The 17,406-nt window shown below is 42.5% G+C and overlaps 1 protein-coding gene across 1 annotated transcript in view; it reads left to right on the top strand.

Moving 5' to 3' along the window:
- tmem37 (transmembrane protein 37) overlaps positions 1 to 17,145 on the top strand; it is a 47,350-nt gene extending 30,205 nt beyond the window's left edge. The window contains exon 2 of the mRNA XM_078552388.1: positions 14,246 to 17,145. Coding sequence (XP_078408514.1) covers positions 14,246 to 14,815 — 570 coding nt within the window. The 3' untranslated portion in view covers positions 14,816 to 17,145. The remainder of the gene's footprint in view (positions 1 to 14,245) is intronic.
- Positions 17,146 to 17,406: the final 261 nt, after the last annotated feature.

The following is a 17,406-nucleotide window of genomic DNA, read 5'->3' as shown; positions in this document are numbered from 1 at the left end:
CTAGGGTGCAACACATCAAATCCAGGGTGACTTATCGGCCTTTAGCCTCATTAGTTTCCCTAGTACTTTTTCTCTAGTGATAATTATTGTATTTATTTCCTCCCCCCTTTTGCTCCTTGATTATTTGGTATTTTTGGAATGCTGTTAGTGTCTTCTACCTTGAAGATTGATGCAAAGTATTTATTTAACTCCTCTGCCATTTCCTGGTTCCCCATTATTGTTCCCCAGCCTCATTCTCTAAGTGGTCTATGTTCACTTTGGCCCCTCTCTTCCTTTTTATATATTTAAAGAAGCTCTTACTGTCCATTTTAATGGGCAGGATTTTTCAGTCAGCAAGCGGGGGCGGGCCTGTCATGCCAACACGTAAAATGACGCGCAGTGACGTCGGGCATACATCCCAACGTCATCACGATGTTTCCTTTGGCGGGCGCACGCTGAAATCAGCTGCGCGTCCACCGATATTTAAACGGCCTATTAAGGCCATTAAGGAAGTGATTAATGTAATCGTTAATGTTGCCCGTCCAACTTTAAGGTTTGCGGGCAGGCGAAAAGGCCAAGCGGCCTTCACGTTTTTTAGGAAACCTCATCCACGAGTGGGATGAGGTTTCCTAAAGCTTTTATTAATAAAATTTTAAACATTTTTCACTATACTAACACAGTCACATGAGGGGACATGTTTAAATAAATTTTTAATCCATGTGTTTAATAATTTCAATAGTGTTTCAATTTCCCTGAGGCAGCTCCATGCCTCAGGGAGATTGAAGCACATGTGTCACTGAGCGCTATGGCTCATGCCTTACACTGGGCAGGCCTTAATTGGCCAGCCCATGTAAAATGGTGGTGCAAAGGCAATTGTGGGCGACGATCAGATCTGTGACTGCCCCTGCCTGCTCCCGCTAAGCCTGCCCGCCTCCTGAAAAATTCAGGCCTATATTACTTGCTAGTTTACCCTCAAAGTTTATTTTCTCCTTCTATTTTTTTTGGTCATCTTTTGTTGGTTTTTAAAACTTTCCCATTCTTCTGGCTTACCACTAATCTTTGCCACATTGTATGTTTTTTCTTTCAATTTGATACTATCCTTAACTTCCTTGGTTAACCATGGTTGGTTTATCCCCTTCCTAGAATCCTTCTTCCTCACTGGGATATATCTTTGTTGTGAGTCATGAATTATTTTCTTAAATGTCTGCCATTGTTCATCAACCATCTTTTCTGCTAAACTCCTTCCCCAGTCCACTCCAGCCAACTCTGCCCTCATTCATTTGTAATTACCCTTATTTAAGTTTAGCACAGTTGTTTCAGATGCAAGTTTCTCACTGTTAAACTGATTGCTAAATTCTACCATGTTATGGTCACTGTTTCCTATGGGATCTTTTACTCTGAGATCGTTTATTAAACCTGCCTTATTACACATTACCAGATCGAAAATAGCCTGATCCCTGATTGTATCCATAACACGTTGTTCTAGGAAACTGTCCCAAATACACTCTGTGAACTTTTGCTCGTGGCTACCTCTGACAATTTGATTTTCCCAATCTACATGAAGATTAAAGATACCCATGATTAATGTACTGCACACCAGCGTGGCTCAGCTGGTAGCACTATGGGCTCTAAGTTAGAAGGCCAATTAAGGGCTTCTTCCCACCACTGCTGGCATTTTATCAGTAGCAGATGGACCCTACACCACGTGGGAGACTGGTGAATCCTAGTGGTATCCCTGCGGGCTTAGGATGTGGGCCCTCCTAATGGGCAACTTTCACTTGCCCTCACTAGCACTCACTTAGTTTACTGAAGCCTGCCTGACCAGCCCTGGCAACCCCAGACCCCACTTACTGGTTGCAAGAACGACCTTCTCCCATGGCATCCATTCTGCTGGGTGAAGTCCCTTTGGTGGCACCCGCTCCTAGTGGCATAGCTGAGACTACTGTACTGCTGGCCCTTGATTGGCTGGCAGCGCTTTGGGGTAGGTGCTCATCCCTTAAATGGATAGGAGCTCTAATGTCAATTAAAGAGTTGCCACTTGGCTGAAAAATGCAGCCAGGAGTCTCAGAAATGTCAGAAATGGTTGAGGGGTGTTGCCCCCAGCTTTCAGGCCTGTGACCTGTCTCGGCAGCGCCGACAATATCATAGTTTGGGCATCTTGAGTTCACTACAAGAGCTCTTATTCCAATGACATGCATTGACATACTTAAAATGTAAGGCATTGCCATGTTTTTAAAACATTCTTTGCAACAGCACAAGCAAACAATATCTGTTTTTCAGCTCATCAGTCCTCTTTCAAAGCAGGGGAATATTGCTCAACCTGACAACCACACACGCTTCTTTCAACATTGACATGTTTTGATTATCTTCAGTTGCCCAAAGTGTACGTGAATAATAGAAACCTCAATTTCAACCACAAACAATACAATCCCCAGTTGTTGGTTAACTTCAATGAAACCCAGAGCAGGAAGTGAGTAAGTAAGACATAGGCCAGAAATTTTCCCCGTTGTGGGGGTTGTGTGGGGGCAGGTGGGGGCAGGCACGAACCCGATCGGCGCCCCCAATCGGGGCCGCACCACCATTTTACATGGGCGGGCCAGTTAAGGCCTGCCCATCATGACACACACCCAGAAGCACTGTGCGCTCCCTGTGCGGGCAGGGGTGGGGGGTGGGGTGGGGGAGTCCCATGCATGCGCGCGAAAGAGCGCAGAGATCTCGCTGAGGCATGGAGGTGCCTCAGGGAGATTTATTTCAGTCTTAAACTTTAAAATAAATGTTTTTTAAACTTTTAAAACATGTCCCCGCATGTGACACTATCACATGAGCTGGGACATGTCAAAGAATAAAGTATAAATTTTTATTAGATCTTAAAACAGTTCATGAAACCTCATCCCGCCTGTGGATGAGGTTTCATGAAAAATGTGAAGGTTGCCTGGGCTCTTCGCCTACTCACCAACCTTATGGTTGGATGGGCAGCTCATTAAATTGAATTAATTAGTTTCTAACAGGCCTTAATAGGCCTTTGACGGTTCGGCCAGCACACAGCTGAGTCAGCTGCGCGCCCGCCAAACTAACAATCTAAGTGACGCGCGGTGACATCGGGACGCATGGCTGACATCACCGCACGTCATTTTACATGTCGTCGAGCAGGCCCCGCCCCCCACTTGCCGATGGGAAAATGCTGCCCATAAGGTTTTTTGAATAAAATTCACAGTTTCAATAAATGTACATTCTTTGAACTTTATCTTGGAAAGCTCATAAAAATCACATCTTATGAACCACAGCTTTCTTATAATGCTGGTGAGAGAGTTGTTTCATGATAAGAAGGTGATCTTGATTCCTTTATCCAGGATACCTCACTGTTCTACCACAAATGAAAGAATCACTATAGAAACACTTCTGTAATACGGCGAATAATTCTATGTAGAAACATAGAAATGCATAAAGAATTTCAATGTAATCATCTGCTGAGCTTAACATGGCGGGTGTATGGGGGTTGGGAGTGTACGGGGATGAGGGTGGTTGTGGGGGGGTTGAAGGAAGCTGCTGTGAGCACTTCTCTCTTCATTGGTGAATTCCTTTACTTTGCTACTGCAATCCATGACTGTCTTCTGCATGTGGCGGGGAACTTCAGGGTCTGGACCCTGTTTTCATTTCTGTTTTTCAAGTGACAGAGGGAGAAAAATCTCGGAAGGGTGATTGGATATTGGATGGTAGCAGTAGGGCATTACCTAAATTTCTCCTCAATCTTCACTGGGATCCTGTCCAGTCATCTGTGCTCATTTGCTTATTCTGGTTTTTCTATAATGTGCTTCTCCGATGGCAACAGTATGGGAGGGGAAAGGCTGCTAAATTTCTACCGAGGACACGTGGGAAGGCAGTGGTGGAGAACTTCATGGAACCATAACCCTACAGAGCCCTGCTGTAGATGATATTTTCTCATCATTGACTGGGGAAGTGTCACGAAAATATAATAATTCTCATCATATTATTGTGAATCTTATGTAAAAGTGGGTTAATAGTGGGGTTTGGATAGTTTCTGTGTGTGTGTGTGTGAGTGTGTGAGTGATTTAATTGAATTGGAGAGAGCTGGTCTGGAGGCTTTGATTCATCAAAAGAAGCTAGGTTTGAAATGCTAAGTACTTAAACATGGCTGAAGTTTTAGAATGTGAGGTGTGGAGAATTTACATTTTTAGATAAATCAAAGGGATGGTAGGATGTTACACCTAGCCAGAGAAGCTAGGCCAAGCAGTGTGTTTATTTTTCCCAAAGGTTACTAATAGCATTAGCACCCTGAAAAGATTTATATTTTGAGAAAGGTAAAGTTCCAAAGACATGTGGGAACAATGGAATTTGCATTAAAAGGGAGAAACATGTAAAAAGAAGAGACTATCGGTAGAATTTTTGGGTCGGCGAGCGAGGGCATTCACTGCGCATCATTTAGATAGTCAGTTCGGCGGGCGCGCAGCTGACTCGGCTGCACACCTACCAAACTGTCAAAGGCCTATTAAGGCCATTAAGAAAGTAATTAAAGTTCTTAAGATTGCTGTCCGTTCTACCTTAAGGTTGGTGGGCAGGCGAAGAGCCCAGGCGGCCTTCACATTTTTCATGAAACCTCATCCACGGGCGACATGAGGTTTCATGAAGGGTTTATTAAATTAAATGAAAATGTTTGAAAAAAATTAATGGACATGCCCCAGCTCATGTGACAGTGTCACATGAGGGGAGATGTCCTTAAAATGCTTTTTCCCTTTATTAAATTTTTCTGAACTTGAACAGATCTCCCTAAGGCACCTCCGTGCCTCAGGGAGATTTCTGCGCTCTTCCTCGCACATGTGCGAAAGAGCTTCCGGGTGTACCTTAATTGGCCCGCCCACATAAAATGGCGGCCGGGACCCGATCGGGGGCACCAATCGGGTTCGCGCCCACTCCCACCCGCCCCCGTACAACCCCCCCTGTCGGGGGAAAAATTCTTCCCTATGTGTCAGAAAGAAAGAAAGAAAGTAAGATCTACCAGAAGTATGAAAAGCCTCAAGTATTTGTGCATTAAGCAACTGTCTACAGAAACTGAAGCTGAGAAAAACCACTTGGAATTCTACTGTCCAAAGTATTGTGTTGAGTTGCCTGGATCTGTTTAAATCTGTTTTTTTTACTGTTGCCTAAACGGGGGTGTAACTGGAAGCCAGATTAATTAGGGGCTTTAGGAGTTATTATAGTAATAATTTGTAGACCTATGTATGTGCTTGAAATATTTTCTTTTGTTAATAAATGTTTAATTTTGTTTTCTAAAAGATCTCTGAAGTCATGGTGGATTTATTACTACTGAATTCAGGGCACACATCTTGAAATAAAATACAAATTCTTTGTGACCACGTAATCAAGTTTCCCTCGTGGATTTGATCTGCCTGGCACACATCATCTGCCATGTCATAACAGGAAGTCTTGCCCCGCTGGCTGGCATCAGCACTGGCACTGTTCAGAGGCTGTTAGGGAAACAGGCATATTGTCACCCTGAGATAGAACAGCATCTATCCCATGATACCAATGTCACTGTCATGAGTCAATGACTGTGTAATCATACTTTTTTGTGGGAGAACAGGAATGATATGATGCCTGAGCATAATGCTCCTAACATACAACTGCTCTGGCACCTCTGATCATTAGTGTCGCACAGCTTGTCTAGTTACTTCTCTGCATTCAGGAGGAAAAGTCAACTTCCTCCTCCTTTGGATCTCCTCGAAAGGGGGTACCTTTCTCCATCACATCTGCTTTCTATCTTTTTTGTTCTAAAGGCAAATCAGCTCACAGCAATCAAAGTGAACCTCTCTTTAAATGGCATCACTGACACCCTATGCCCACCAGTTCCTACAAATTCAAAAGCTGCCAATTAACAGTGCAAAGAGACCAGGTAGCTTGTCACACATATTGAAATGAGACCAAGTGTAATTTTGCACTCTTGCTTCTGTCATCAGTCACACACTTCAATACATCGCCAATTCTATAGCAGTTTTCACGACAAATTTCTCACTGATGTTCCACAGACCATCCATAATCTATTAGAAATAAAGGGTCACAAGTTCCCAGGACCAGATGGCCTGCATCCTAGGGTCTTAAAAGAAATGTCTGTAAAGATAGTAGCTGAATTTGTTATTATCTTCCAAAATACCTTGGATTCTGGAAGGACCCCAGTGGACTGGAAAATAGTTAATTTAAATTAAATTTAATTTATTCCGGAAAGGAGGAGACAGAGAGCAGAAAACTTTAGGCCAGTTAGCCTAACATCTGTTCTAAGTAATTTGTTAGAATCCATTATTAAGGAGGCTACAGCAGGATACTTTGAAAATCAGAGTCAACATTGCTTTGTGAAAGGGAAAGGGGAATCATGTTTAACTAATTTATTAGAGTTTTTTGAGGAAGTAACAAGCAAGGTGGTTAAAGAGGAACCTGTAGACGTGGTGTATTTGGATTTCCAAAAGGCATCATATCAAAGATTACCATACAAGATAAGAGAACGTGATAAGGGGTAACACATTAGCATGGATAAAGGATTAGTTACCTAACAGTAAGCAGAGAGTCATGATAAATGTGTATTTTTCAGGTCGGCAAGCTGTAATTAATGGAGTGCCACAGGGATCAGTGCCGGGTCCTCAACTATTTACAATCTGCATCAATGATTTGGATGAAGGGGTTAAATATGTGGTAGCTAAGTTTTGGGTAACACCAAGATAGGAAAGTAAGTTGTCAAGGGGACATAGAGAGCCTACAAAGAGATATACAGGTTAAAAGAGTGCACAAAAATTAGAAGATGAAGTGTAATGTGGGAAAATGTGAACTCCACTTTGGCAGGGAGAATAGAAAAGCGGTATACAATATAAATTGAGAGAGATTGCAGAACCTGGTGGCACAGAAGGATCTGGGTGTCTTGGTACATGAATCACAAAATGTTAGTATGCAGGTACAGCAAGTGATTAGGAAGGCAAATGAAATGTTGGCGTTTGTTGCAAGGGGGATGGAATGTAAAGGTAGGACAATTTTACTGCAGCTGTGGAGAGCATTGGTGAGGCCACATCTGGAATACTGTGTACAGCTTTGGTCTCCTTATTTGAAAAGAGGATATAATTGCATTAGAAGCAGTACAGAGAGGATTCATTCCTGGGATGATAGACTTATCCTATGAAGAAAGGTTGAACAGGTTGGACCTATAACCATTGTAGTTTAGAAGAATGAGAGGTAATCTTATTGAAACATATAAGGTAGAATCTTACCTATGGCAGGCAGGCTGGGCTGGAGCGGGCGCGGAGCCGATCGCCACCTGCGATCAGCTGCGTGCCACCATTTCACGCGGGCGGGCCAATTAAGGCCAGCCCAGCGTGACATGCAGCCGGTAGCGCTCAGTGCTACCTGCGCAGGCAGGGGGAGGAGGGAGAGTCGGGGCCTTTGCTCTTTCGTGCATGCGCGTGAAAGAGCGCAGCAATCTCCCTGACGCACAGAGCTGCCTCAAGGAGATTAAGTACATATTAAAAGTTTTTGAAAGATAAAGTAAAAAATTATTTAAACATGAGCTGAGACATGTTTGTGAAATGTACAAAATTTATTTATTAATTTTATAAAACCTTCAGGAAACCTCAATCCACCCATGGATGAGGTTTCCTGGAAAATGCGAAGGCCGCTTGGGCTCTTCGCCTGCCCGCCAACCTTAAGGTTGGACGGGCAGTGTTGTTAATAAGGTCAATTGCTTTCCTAATGGCCTTAATAGGCCGTTGACAGTTTGGCGGGTGCGCAGCCGCCTCTGGTGCGTGCCCGCCGAATGCAATATCGAAATGATGTGCGATGATGTTGGGACACACACCCGACGTCATCTCGCGTCATTTTACATGTCGGTGTGTCAGGCCTGCCCCCGCACGCTGACAGCAATATTCTGCCTATAGGATCCTGAGGGGACTTAATAAGGTAGATACCGGGAGGATGTTTCCACTTGTGGGGGGGTCTAGAACTTGGGGACACAGTTTAAGAATAAGAGGTCTCCCTTTTAAGATGGAGATGAGGAGAATTTTTTTCTCTGAGGATCATTAGTCCGCAGAATTTGCTTCCCCAGAGACGGTAGAGGCTGAGTCATTGAATTTATTCAAGACAGAGTTAGATTTTTGATCAACAAGGGAGCCGAGGGTTATGGGGGGAAAATGGAATTAAGACCACAGTCAGATCAGCTATGATCTTATTGAATGACAGAGCAAGTTTGAAGGGCTGAATGGACTGCTCCTGTTCCTAAGTCCTAAGTTTCAATGTTCCCAATTTCCCAATAATATCCTATCTGTCTAAAACACTAATAATAGGAGTAGATAACCAAGGCAGAATTTTTGCCCCAGTATGGAGCTGGAAAGGATGCAGGCGGGCAAATAAGTTTGCCCTGCCAATCGGTATACCAACTTACTGGCATAGTCCTGGAACTGAACCATTTTGGGGAAATGGAGGCACCCTCTCCCTTAACTGCAACAGCAGGCTGCAGTTCCTTCCTTGCTGGAGTGCCTCCTATTGGCCATCCAGCTTCGAGACCCTTCCCACTGTCCTTAATTGGATGGTGAGTTCTGGCCACTAATTAGTCAATCAAGGCAAAATTGATGTTGGGTAACTGTTCCTAACACAGTGCATAGTTATGACCCACATTTGACACTGTCTTCGGAGTCCTAATCCAAAATGCAAAATCGTTCTTCCTCTCCACTACCTCTTTCAACCTCTCTCAATTTCTTCATAGCATTTATATAATTGTCTATAGAATAGCTTGTCTGACGTCCACAGGAGAATTCCCTTTGGACTTCTGCCCACTCCTCTGAATCTACCCTATCCTCAACCTATTTTTCATGATCATCATATGTACCCAGTGGGATTCGTATTGCTAAGACATGCTCACCAGTGCAAGATCGGAAATTTCTAGTGATGCAGTAGTAGGGACATTGCTGCAGCATCGAAACAGGGAGTGGGAGACCTTAAAGGGATAAAAAGATTCTGAAATTAGAATATAGGCTCCAGCCAAATGTATTGGCCAAGGCCTTCAGCAGGTAAGTGCTGAGCCCAACTTGTGGTGAGGGAGAATGGGGGAGGAGGCAGCTCCAAGCCCCTCTGGGTGAATTCTGTCTTTCCCAGCTTCTGAACGGTAGCTCCAGGAAGTGACAATAAATGTGGAGGGAAATCCTTTGACTCCTGAGCTCCACTTCCATAATCGTTTTCATGTGGCGGGGAAGTGAAATCCTAGGGTGAAGAGGTTCTAGTACGGCCTCATTGCTAAAATATTCCCTCATTCTTCAACACAATCTTGCTCAATTTTGAACAGAGGAGAACCCTGGCTCCAGCCTTGGATGAACAGTAGCTTCCTCCAGCTAAACATTGGAAATGCAGTAACAGGAGTAGGTCATTCATCCGCTGGAAGACTGAAGTCATTGTCTTTGGCCCCAGCCACTTGAGGGTATTCCAACTTCATCCTGATTCTGAGTAAAATAGCCTTTTCAGACACAAAGCTGCTAACTTCCTTCTTCACAGAAGGCTGGATTTTCAATGAGGGTTTGGGTATCTGACACCTGGGTGAATTCTGCATCCCAAACCTGCTCCTGAGCTGCGTTGCGCTCAGTGAGCCTCAAATACAAATGGTATAATTAGCCAGGAGGTGAGCCTGGAACCTAATTAAAAGTGCTGAGCACCTCCACAAGGCGTGAGCTTCCTGCCTGGCACCAGTATAGGAATTATAGTTTGGATAAACAGAGGTCTGTAGCTTATAGAGCAATCCTGTGTTGTAAGATCACATGAGCTGTGTAAACCAATGTGTTAGCAGCACGGGGAACTTCTAGCAAGAGAGAATTCTTCTTTTGTTATGGAGTTTGATGCACATGTGTAGTTTCTGCTGCTGTCTTGCATATTAAAGTTAAATGTGTCCACTAAGAAAAGTTGTCTGGAAGATCCTCCTTGAAGGGGATACAGGAGCAGAAAGACCTGGGTGAATATGTGCATAGATCATTGAAGGTAGCAGGACAGGTGGAGAGAGCAGTTAATAAAGCATATAGTATCCTGGGCTTTATTAATAGGGGCACAGAGTACAAGAGCAGAGAGGTTCTGCTGAATTTATATAAGACTCTGGTTAGACCTCAGCTGGAATATTGTGTACAGTTCTGGGCACCATAATATAGAGAGGATGTGAACACATTGGAGAGAGTGCAGAAGAGGTTTACAAGAATGGTCCCAGGGATGAGAAACTTCAGCTATGAGGATAGATTGGAGAAGTTGGAACTGTTTTCCTTGGAGAGGAGAAGGCTGAGAGGAGACTTGATAGAAGTTTTCAAAACAATGAGGACAGAGTCGATAGACTACTACGTCGTACCACATGGAAGTGGAAGGCCGGATCACTTGTAGGCATGTGGATCATTAAGAAGAAGGGAGATACCCCAACAAAATGATGTTCCACCTGTAACCGTTGCTGAACCAGTGGCTCCTGTTGAAGTTGCTCAACCAGGGACAGACATGCCCAATGTCTATTTCAAAGTGGAAGACACTGAACTGCATGTGCCTAATGAGGTACCTGATTTTAACGTGGTTCCAGGGAATGTGGTTCCTATGAAAGAATCTGAAGTCGTGGAGCTACGACATTCCACACGGATCAGGAAACCACCTGAAAGACTGAACTTGTAATTTCATGACTTGTATAAATATTATAATGTCATGAGATAAATATTCTTGTAAATACAAAATATACAGAAAAGTTAAAAGGGGAGGAATGTAGTAATCATAGTTTGGATAAACGTAGGAGTGTAGCTTTAAGAATAATCCAGTGTTGTAAGATCACATGATCTGTATAACCCAATGCATTAGCAGCATGGGAAACCTCCAGTAAGGGAGAGTTCTTCTTTAGTTATGGAGTTTGATGCACATGTGTAGTTGCTGCTGCTGTCTTGTAAATAAAGTTAAATGTGTTCGCTAAGAAAAGTTGTCTGGAAACTCAACTCTATAACACACCAGCAGTAAAAGCCATGTTGGATGCTACCACTGTCTTCCTCCAGGTGGAATGCGGCTGCAAGTGGCCATGGCTGAGAAAGGTAGGGGCAGCACTTGTGCCAGTGCCCATTGGACCCACCAATGAAATTTGTAAAGTTTTGTAAAGCAAGTTATCCGAGCTGCACAGAAAACCCGACAGCTGTGCATTAACATGCACAGAAGTGTTAGGGGTTGGCAGGAAAAACTTTCAAAATCTTAATCTTCAAAAAGCTTAAGGAGATTAAGGGGCCATTAATTTTAGTGAGCGCCTTTCCCATTCCCACCCCCAGCGGCTGGTTGTAAAATTGAGACTGTCCCGAAGGCATTGTGATCTGAACATGACTTCCGGGCCCGCGATTTTTAAAGGCTGTTCACATCGGCATCCTTTGCGAAGTCTGGCCTAGATATGTAAATCGTATACAGATCAAAATCAGCACTTTGTAATATCTAAATGATAAGACGCTGGAACAATGGAGGAACAGGAAGATTTAAGGGTATGTGCACAGAAATTGCTACTGGACAGGCACAAAAAATCATTAAAATGGCTAATGGAATGTTGGCCTTTATATGAAAGGAACTATATTACAAAGAGGGTGGGAGTTATGTTACTGTTATATAAAGCCCTGGTTAGACCCCAGCTGAAGTACTGCATTCAATTTTGGGCATATACCTCAGGAATGATATATTGGTCTTGGAGTGGTTTAGAGAGTTAAACTGAAGGCAGTTTGCATAAATCTGGCCTGTAGTTTCTTGAGTAAAGAAGATTGAAGGTGATCTAATTGAGGTATTTAAAATGATAAAAGGATTTGATAGATAAAGAATAATTAATTCCTCTGAGGGCCATCTGAGGAAACGCAGTTTATGCAGTGAGTGGTTACAACCTGGAATGCACTGCCTGTGAGTGTGGCAGAGGCAGAGACAATCATGGCTAAATTTCAAACAAAAGTTGGATAAGCACTTGAAGGGAAAGCAATTGCCGGGTCTCAGGGAAAGAGCCAGGAAGTAGGACTGGCTAAATTGTTCTTGCAGAGAGCCAGCATGGACTCATTGGGCCAAATGGCCTCCTGCTATGACCATGCTATGTTTCTACAATGAGGAAATCCCAAGTATGGAGACATAGGCCCACATTTTATTCTCCAGATCGTGTTCACGGAATCGGGAGATATCCGGGTTCAGCGAACCTGGCTTTTAAAAAGGCCACCCGTGGGTCAGATTTTCAGTTGTGGGAGGGCTGAAATAGGCGCCCGGGTGGGTGACCCTGGAAAGAGTGTGGAGGATGCCGAGTGTGGAGGTGGGTTGGGTGCTTGGTGCAGGCTCAGTGTACAGAGGCTGGCTACTTCTGTGCTCTGGCACTGTGTTTAAATTGGGAAAAAAAGTAAAAACATTCCTCCATGCCTCACCCCTCACCCACCCTCACTCCCCACACACTTCCTATGCCCATCCATGTCAACCCATACCCACTTCACCCACGCCCCATGGCCACCCATGTCCCATGACCCCTCATATCCCCCTGACAGTCCTGGCCCCTCTATCCACCCCAATTGGCCCTCATATGCCCTATGTCAGCCCATGCCCCCCTAACCACCCCCATGGCCCTATATCCACATGTCAACTTAGTACTAATTCATGCCACCCCATATCTCCACCCATCACCTTTTGCCCTTACTCCCTCCATGTCAACTCACCTAGTATCCTTTGAAACTCCCTGGATAGCATGACAGTTCATTGACAGCTTGACAGTTCATTGACAGCTTGACAGCTCCAATGAGTTTGTGCATAAGAAGTGCATAATTATGTTTAACCCTAACAATTCCAAAGGGTGCCTTACCTACCCCAAAGGGAGTGTTACTCCTTCCAAAGGTATCTCAAAGCCCTCTCCAAAGAGGTACCCTAGCTACCCAAAGAATCCACCAAGTTCAGACCTCTGACCTAGTCTGCTCTGTACACTTAGGGTTCACGCAGCTAGGGTTTCAATATACCACTTCACTGGTGATTTTAATGGCCAGCTGCCTCCACAAATCACGTGTGTGTGATCTTTGGCCTGACTCCAGTTCTGGCCCAGGGGGTGGGACATAGAAATTTTGTCTATTCCCAGGATTTTTCGAGCCATAGTCTTAACATTTAAGCCAGGCCATGCAGGACTGAAAACAAGGAGCATTTATTCACACAAAGGCCAGTAGAAATCTGGAATTTACATCAGCCAAAGATTTTGTTAGGTAAGGGTATGAGCAGGTTATGGAGCAAGTGTAAGTTTGAAGTACAGATCAGCTATGAACAAATTGAAAGGCAGCAGATCAGGCCCAAGGGGCTAAATGTCCTACTTTATCCAACCACAATTTCAATTTGTTCTTATTTATAGAGGCACAAGTGAATCCCCAGATAATCCCAATCACCTGTATAAATTAAATACAATTAATATACGATTAACGATTGCACAGAGGGGATTATAACGATCTCACCCAGTGGAAGCCTGGCATCCTTGTTTGTGACAGCCTTTGCCTCTGGACTTCCCTGACTGGTAGCCTTATGCTGGAGACCATTCCTTTGGATCTCGTTGATCAAAATATCACTACTGTCAGTCTTTTTGTTGTTCCCACCGGGTTTAAATGAGAATCCGTCAATGGAACTGTTGCTTAGCCATTAAAATTGAAGAGCCACTGGGCCTCTCTCCTAGATAGGCTGCCTGCTAGCTAGCCAATATTCCCAGGAGCAACCATCATCCCCACTCATCTGAAACAGCAAGAATTCTATCCCCCCTGCACTAACATCAGTCATCTTACTAAGCACAAAATTAACAGAAATACTTCACTTTAAAATGGGCGTAACAAATTGTATACAGCCTAATAAAATACCCACAGTATAATGGGGGACTCCAGAGCCTTTCCAGTTTTTAAAAATTCAAATGGTTATTTAAGGTGTGTGTTTGTGTACACGCACACGATTGCGTCTCTGTCTTGCACTGTCATCTGACATTCTATTGTCAAGGTTTATGATTTTCTCTGAACCACTTAATTGAGCTTATAGCCACGAGGGCCTATTCCACAGAGAGTGCATTACAGACATGGAGTTTGTGATTTTGCAGACCATTAATATTTTCCAGGATGCACTACCTGAGTGTGAAGCTCCCTGTGTGGTGGTGGAATGGGCCCTATTATCTAAGTCTAACAACTGAAAGAAAAAAAATAAAATTCATTGAATATGAATTCTCATGACATGTCTCTCACGTAATAATGTGCAAATTTCATTTTAGGCACAAGAAGAACTTCAATGCAGGAAGGCTGGAAAATCAGTACTGGACACATTCATCAGGACTCTGATAATTCTCTGCACAGCAATAGCAGTTGTTCTGTCATCCATTTCTGTGTGCTCTGGGCACTGGCTGTTTGCAGACAGGAAGCTATTTGGACTCTGGTATTTCTGCACTTTAGAGCATGACCGCAAGCTTCAATGTACAACAGATTTCAGTGTTGCTGAGGTCGACGGGTTGGACACTGTTCTTGTTTTCACTAGGATCATCGCCACTTTTGCTGCGGTGCTGGCAATGTTTGGTCTGGAGATGCTAATCACCTCTCAGATTTGTCAAGATGCCTATTCCAGGCGCAAATGGGCATATGGCTCAGCATTGCTTCTCCTGGCTTTCTTCATGACATCTGTTGGTGTGCTCGTGTTTGCCATTCAGTTGTGGAACTTTATTACTCTCACAGGCATCAGTTTAGCGTACTGGTGCGAGTTTGTTACAGCTTTTCTTTTTTTCCTCAATGGTATTAGTGGTCTTCACATGTACAGCATGACAACCTCAGATAATTCAGTAGACATATGAGTAATTCTGTTTGACTGACGTTTTTCCTTATACTAGCTTTTCACTTATGTAAAATAATTTGGCCTCAGAGTCTTTATATGTGAAGTGTGGGCATTCTAAATCTCTCAAATCTTTGATGGGTATTGCAATTATTGACTATTTTTAGAATCTCAGTGAAAAAGCTCTCACTATTTTGTATTCCAATGTGCAGTTTTGTGTCCCTATTTTTCAGTAGGTTAAAAAAAATCAACAATTCTGATACAGAAATCAGACAACTAGTCATAGTACCTGAGTTTGTGGTGGTGGTGGTGGGGGGTATGGGGAATAACCCCACCTTGGATTTATAATCTCACTGACATAAATTTCTAGAAACATTGCAATGTGGTTAAGAAGGAATCATTTGGCTGAATATACTCAAACCTAGATGATCTACAATAATGCTGGGCAGAGGGGAAGGTGAGAACATTATTGTTTTAATATTCACAAAATTAAAAACTGAAAATTCTCACCATTTCTTTTAAAAGAAAATAAAAGTTAGACCTTTTAAGGGATCTTGGCTTCTGAGTAAGAGCTCCACAGTTCTATTTTGAAGATTGCTATCCTTTATGAATTAAATGGCACCTGGTTTACCACACTGTGTATTTTACGTTCTTGGATTTTCATTTGAATCTAACACAGACTTCTGGATGAAAGTCTCCTGTGCTTTTACTGCAAACGCTCTGCGTAAAATGAATGTGGAAAGTCTTAAACCAATTCTGATGGGAATAGGCTCCGATCATAAAACTGTCTACTCGTTGGCATTAAATTGGCTGATTCACTGAAGTTTTGCGTATTGACTGACTGGTGAGAGAATTTAGAGAATGAATACTGAAGCAATGCAGGTGCTCTTTTGAGATCGTTTTGAGGCACATTGTTGGAATAGAACAGAAGGAACTTTGCTCTGCATCTCACTAAACAATACCTGACATGTGATGCTTGATACTGATACTGAACAGTATAATTTTGTCAGAGTCTGTTGTCAGTGGGGGACTTCTCCTGGAGGGAGGGCATAGTAGAAATTCAGGTGTGCATTGCCCCATGGTTGGAAAATTAAGGAGGGCAGCCAGTGCCTGAATTTTTCATGAGTTCTGCCACATGAAGAGCAGTGGAAGCATGTAAAATTGTTCCTATGGTGCCCACTATGAGGGGAAAACTGTTGGTTGCAATAATTCCAGAAAGAAATAATGAAAGAAACATTGGGTTTAATAAATTGGAATTGATCAGTGTAGTTTATAACCCATAGATCGCAAATTTAGCAGGAACTCTGATAACTGTAAATGAACTGTTACTGTTATACAGTTAAAGAATCTTATTTTATTTCTCCCCATGATCTCCTGGAAATTCTTGGTTTGATGACACGTATTGAAGAATCACTGCATGAAGTATGGAAAAAAACATTAAGCTTTCATAAACATCACAGTTGGCAAAAGGTAGTCTTAAAAAAATTGTAACACTTACTAGTTTATGCAATAACCAAGGTCTAAACAAATTCACATGGGAAGGCCATCATAACAAGTTTCAGGTTTACACCAGAAAAAGAAGTGTTTACAAAAGCAAGTGATCACATTCAAGACTTTTATTCTATAATACTGCACTTAAATGCTTCTGAATCAAATGCTCTTTCAGGCATTTATGATATTAGTGTGATTTTTAAGCAGGGTAGTGTAGGGTAGGCATAATATCCTCATGGAGTATAATTATTTGAAATGATATGCATTTATAAAGTCTTCATAGATAACTTGCTTGTTTTATAATGCTGTTACTTTTGCAAGGCAATGAAAGGGCCATTCAAGAAAAAGTGTACTTTATCCAGACAACAGGTTTAGTAGGATGTCAGTATTATCCATTTTAAAATGCCTAATTCGTAAACCATCCAATTTTAACAGATCTGACACATAAAATGCACTAAAGAAGACCTTAAACCTTTTTAGTAATGCTCTGCACCAAGATATTTATTATCAATAATTTGTTGCGACATTAAGTTTTCTGCAGTTTCACAATGGAATTGTAGCTGAACCTAGCCTGATCAAATTGACTGCATTCCATAATAGCTTGGATTTATGAGCACCTATACTAAATTAGAGATATACTGAATTATTTCTATTGTATTTGCATCATTTTGTGAATGGTCTTTAAGCTGTTACTCTGATTTAGATTGGTGGGAAGTGAATTTCTATTGTTTTGAAACCAGCCTATATTGTTTTCATTTTTTCTTTTCTGAATTGTAAGTTTAATGTAATAAAATGCAATTAAATTTAGACATGCTCTGCACTTTCCAGATACTGCCTGATTAAATTTGTACAAATAACTGATGTTAGTAACTATGTTTCCAATTTTGTTCTTAAAGTGCTATTCAATGCCACATATTCAAACTTAAATATACACTATTTTACTGAAGAGGTCGCCAAATTCTCCATGTTGTTTGTTGTTTTTGCAATTGCAAATTAAAATGTCTTTCATATAACATGCCAGTGTGGTGGTGTAATCACTTCTCAACGAAATGGATGTCAGGTTACGGATACAACCCAATTTCTTGTTGCAAATCATCTAATGGCATCTAGCTTTAGTTAGAC

Source organism: Cetorhinus maximus, chromosome 11 (assembly GCF_964194155.1).
Source record: "Cetorhinus maximus chromosome 11, sCetMax3.hap1.1, whole genome shotgun sequence".
Lineage (NCBI taxonomy): Eukaryota > Metazoa > Chordata > Chondrichthyes > Lamniformes > Cetorhinidae > Cetorhinus > Cetorhinus maximus.
This window is presented reverse-complemented; position numbering and strand designations above follow the sequence as displayed.